The 4,253-nt window shown below is 34.0% G+C and overlaps 1 protein-coding gene across 1 annotated transcript; it reads left to right on the forward strand.

Annotated features, from left to right (window-relative positions):
- Window positions 1-2,077: 2,077 nt before the first annotated feature.
- Window positions 2,078-3,982, forward strand: LOC107488011 (40S ribosomal protein S13). The gene is made up of 5 exons (XM_016108711.3): window positions 2,078-2,261; window positions 2,358-2,430; window positions 2,534-2,672; window positions 2,780-2,966; window positions 3,679-3,982. Exons 1-5 carry the CDS (start codon window positions 2,239-2,241, stop codon window positions 3,710-3,712), a joined length of 456 nt encoding a protein of 151 aa, XP_015964197.1. The 5' UTR covers window positions 2,078-2,238; the 3' UTR covers window positions 3,713-3,982.
- Window positions 3,983-4,253: the final 271 nt, after the last annotated feature.

Below are 4,253 nucleotides of genomic sequence, written 5' to 3' on the forward strand. Positions count from 1 at the left end.
ACAGATACTGAGAAGACTTTGTTTTTAATTTCCCAAGTCTTCAAACACTTGAAAATAACATCCACAACATCGATGCCACCTCTAGGAGCAGGTACCTTAACAAAATTCAAAACCCTTTTTTGAAGATTTCACCTTACATCAATAAAGTGACTTGTACTAACACCTTGTAACAAAGTCTTCAATTGTTTCTTTTCTGCCTCATATATTGCCAAGCAATCACTTCGAGCAGTTTCGTGAGAAATTGTATAAAATTCAGAATTAGCGTATTGAAAGCCCCACATCCAAACTTCATCCTCAACAATGCTAAAAGGATGCTCATGAATCATAATTGCTATAGCAATTATTTGTCTCATTTTTTCTTGAGAATGTCTTACACGTGGTGTTACAAAGGGAATAACACTTGAATTGAAAGGTTGAAATGGAATCAATGGTTCCTTCTTTTGTACAGCAACATGCAATCTCTTTTGTAAGCAACTACTAGAATGCCTCCATAAATGTGAAGTACTAGCTCCTTTTCCAGCATAAGAAAACATAGATTTGTAATATTTGTAAATGAGCAATGCTAGGGGGCCAGCAACATTTGTAATTGGTAGCCATTAACTAGCCATTAATGATGATTTGATGGTGTGAGATTGGTGTGAGATTTCATCCAATGGCTCACCTTTCTTTGCTGGTTACATGCTGGCCAAAATGCAATAAAATTGCTGGCCCCTAGACTTTTCCTTTGTAAATAGCTTTTGTACCTTCAGAACTTTCAACTTGATCAAAATCGTCCCAAATTGGTGAAGTCTTTTCCATTGGTTGACTTGTAATAGTTGTTGTCTGTGTTGGTGCTGATGTAGTTGTTGGTGTTTGTAATGGTGTATCTATTGTTGGCATTATCGGTACTGACCGATTAATTTCTTCTCCATTTAAAAAAATAGAATTGGCCAATGCATCACTTGGAGTTACAGATTCAGCCATTTCTAAAGCCTATTGTAAACAAAAAATAACCGACAACATTATCTCATGATTTTTTTTACTTTCATTATATCAATGGCATAAAGTAAGAACCTTTCAATGAAAAAAATTGATAAAATTTTATGTTAAAAAAAGTAGAAACAGTATCACAACACAAACAAAAAATTGAACTTAAAAAAGATCTTTGACAGAATAAAACCCTAATTGATGAAAAAATAATGAGTAATGCTATTTGTACACCAAATCAGCCACTAAAATTAGTTACTAAGGTATTTGTGTATAAATACATGTGTAATTTAATTTATTTTCAATGTGTATTTGTATTTCAACATATATTTTATACTAGTGGCTGATTTTGGTGTACACGTAGCATAACCTAAAAATAATTAATATTATAACAACAAATATAAAAAATAATAAAATAAAAAATAATGACATGAGAAAAAAAAAGAAGTACCTACAGTTAAAGGAAGAGAAGATAAAGAGGATGGTAGTCGAGTAGAAGAGGTGTAAAGTGGAGAAGAGAAGAGAAAATGACCGTGTGTATGTTTTTTTCTTTATTAATGTGGAGGAAAAGTTTTAGAATTATTTTATTTGATTGACTTTTGATATTCCAACATCAAAGATTGAAGATATTAAGAAAATAAAAATACACATATATTATTAAAAAGATAAATAATTTAGTGGATAAAGATATTTTCATATGATAAAAAATCTAAGTTTAACTCTTTTCAATAGACTTTTTTAATAATTTAGTGGATAAAGGTATTTTTACTAAACCTGACTTTTTAAAAAATATAGGCTTTTTTAATAATTTAAACATGTGCATATTTTCTACTTTTTTAATAACTTAAGTCTGGACCTATTTTTTATAGGCCAGGCTACAGGCCACCTCGCCTATTTCCATCACACTCCACCCAATTTTCACCATTTACTCCTCTCTCCTTCATTTTAATTAAATATTACGTAGAAACAATATACTATCGCATAAGTGTAATTAAAATATTATTTTAATATAAAAGTTTAATTAAATAATAATGTGAAATTTTTTAATATATCAAAATTAAACAACTTAAAAAATCTTATAAAGTATACTATTTTCTGTTAGGGTTTTTGCAAACGACGTAGCAGAAGGGGTACTGTTAAATAGGAACCAGCTATTTAGGTAAAGAGATTCGCATACATAAATTAGGGTTTTCGAGAAGCCGTCGTCGCCGAAGAAGAGGAGCAGCAGCACAGTCACTTCTCCTTCTGCAACCCTAATCCCACCTCGCCACCATGGGTCGTATGCACAGTCGCGGGTTCGTTTCCATTCTCTCATTCTTCTTCTTCTTCTTCTTATTCTTCTTCTTCTTCAATAATATAACATGAACACCCGCTTCTTCCTGTGGTTTCAGTAAGGGTATTTCCTCTTCTGCTTTGCCTTACAAGAGGACCCCTCCTAGCTGGCTCAAGATCTCTTCTCAAGATGTAATTTTCATAACATTTCATATACGTCGCATTGTTCAAAATTGTTTTTTGTTTGTTTATTTGTTCCCTTCAATTTAATTTAAATTTGTGGTTGATTTTTCAGGTGGAGGAGAATATATGCAAGTTCGCGAAGAAGGGTTTGACCCCATCCCAGATTGGTGTCATTCTTCGAGACTCACACGGTATTGCTCAGGTCAAGAGCGTCACCGGAAGCAAAATCCTCCGCATTCTCAAAGCTCACGGTAATCTTTAATATCAAATCTCAGTTTTTTTTTTCCATTAGGGTTCTGGGGTTTTATTGTAAAAAAATCAATTTTTATTTTCGCCCGCTGGGATTTTGGTATTTTAGGACTTGCCCCTGAGATTCCTGAGGATCTCTACCATTTGATCAAGAAGGCAGTGTCGATTAGGAAGCATCTTGAGAGGAACAGAAAGGACAAGGACTCCAAGTTCAGGTTGATTCTTGTTGAGAGCAGAATCCACAGACTTGCTCGTTACTACAAGAAGACCAAGAAGCTCCCACCTGTGTGGAAGTAGTAAGTGCCTTTGAACACTATCAATTGTTTGATTTCCCTAATTGCTTAATTCGTGATTACTCTTTGAGGATAGTCTTAATCAATTGGCTTAGTTTGCTAGAAAATTGTATCTAGTATATGGCATTTTAGCTAGAATTGTGATATAGGTTAACTATATGCTATTTATTGGATAGCAACTGGTTTCTCTGTCAATGCACTATGATATCTTTTCTATGCACACATAGCCAGCCATTCTTATATGGGAAGCTTGGTAATATTTTTCTATAATTTTCGACACGCGCACACTTCTTGCTAGTCCAATAGTGGGAAGTGGACAACTAGACATGCATTCTTGTAAATGGTGCTTTGTACTTCCTCCATTTTGACTTGTATCTTGATACGATACAATTTCAGTGTATTGGATACAAGTTTTTATCCTGTTACATTGATTTATGAATGTTTTGAACACGTCAAATGAATTGATGAGGAATGTAGGCAGTAATATGCCGGTATGGTAGAACGTTAGATACATGTATTATATTATGCTTGGTCATGATTACATATCTGATTACATATCTGTTTGTGTTCTCTGCTTGTTATGCATCCATGTAAAGAGTATTATTATGCTCACTAGTCCTTGTAAATTTGTGTTTTTAATTGCCTATCTTCCCCATTTGTTTAGAACAATAAAACTGTCTGCCCTGTTATTAATAGTGTCATTGGTTATATGCAGCGAATCAACAACTGCCAGCACTCTGGTTGCATAGAGATTGATTGGATTTTCATCTTTTCTGCTTCTCTCTGCGGTTGCTGCTGGAGTACTAGTAGTTGCCATATGATTGAGGGTTTATTAGGAGGATAGATAGGGATGTGGTGTCTTAGTGTTTGCTGAGGATACTTGAGCTTGTTTAATTCATGGATGTGTTGTCATTTTCTATTTTAATTGTTTTAATTAAAGAACGAGCTGCTGTCATTTCAAGACATGGCTGACTGCAGTTTTCGGTTTTTATTAATGTATGCTTAAAAGTTTTGAAGAATCGCACCTTTTACCACGTTTGCTCATCTTATGAATTTCGTTTCTGAAGACATCTTTTTTTCCCCATTAATAGCCGGGGTCAAATCAAAACCAGAGCAGGAGAGTAAATCAGTAAATCATGGTAGTTTTTCTTCGTTTTCTAGGAACTCCACAGCATGGATAATGTATATTTTGGGAGTTATATTGATGTTTTCCGAGATTTTGGTAAGTGCAGCAAAATAAGCAGATCGGCGATACAGCCAATACTGTCAGAACTTGTGCCCGAAAAATGA

This window comes from Arachis duranensis, chromosome 1, assembly GCF_000817695.3.
Source record: "Arachis duranensis cultivar V14167 chromosome 1, aradu.V14167.gnm2.J7QH, whole genome shotgun sequence".
Taxonomy (NCBI): Eukaryota; Viridiplantae; Streptophyta; class Magnoliopsida; order Fabales; family Fabaceae; genus Arachis; species Arachis duranensis.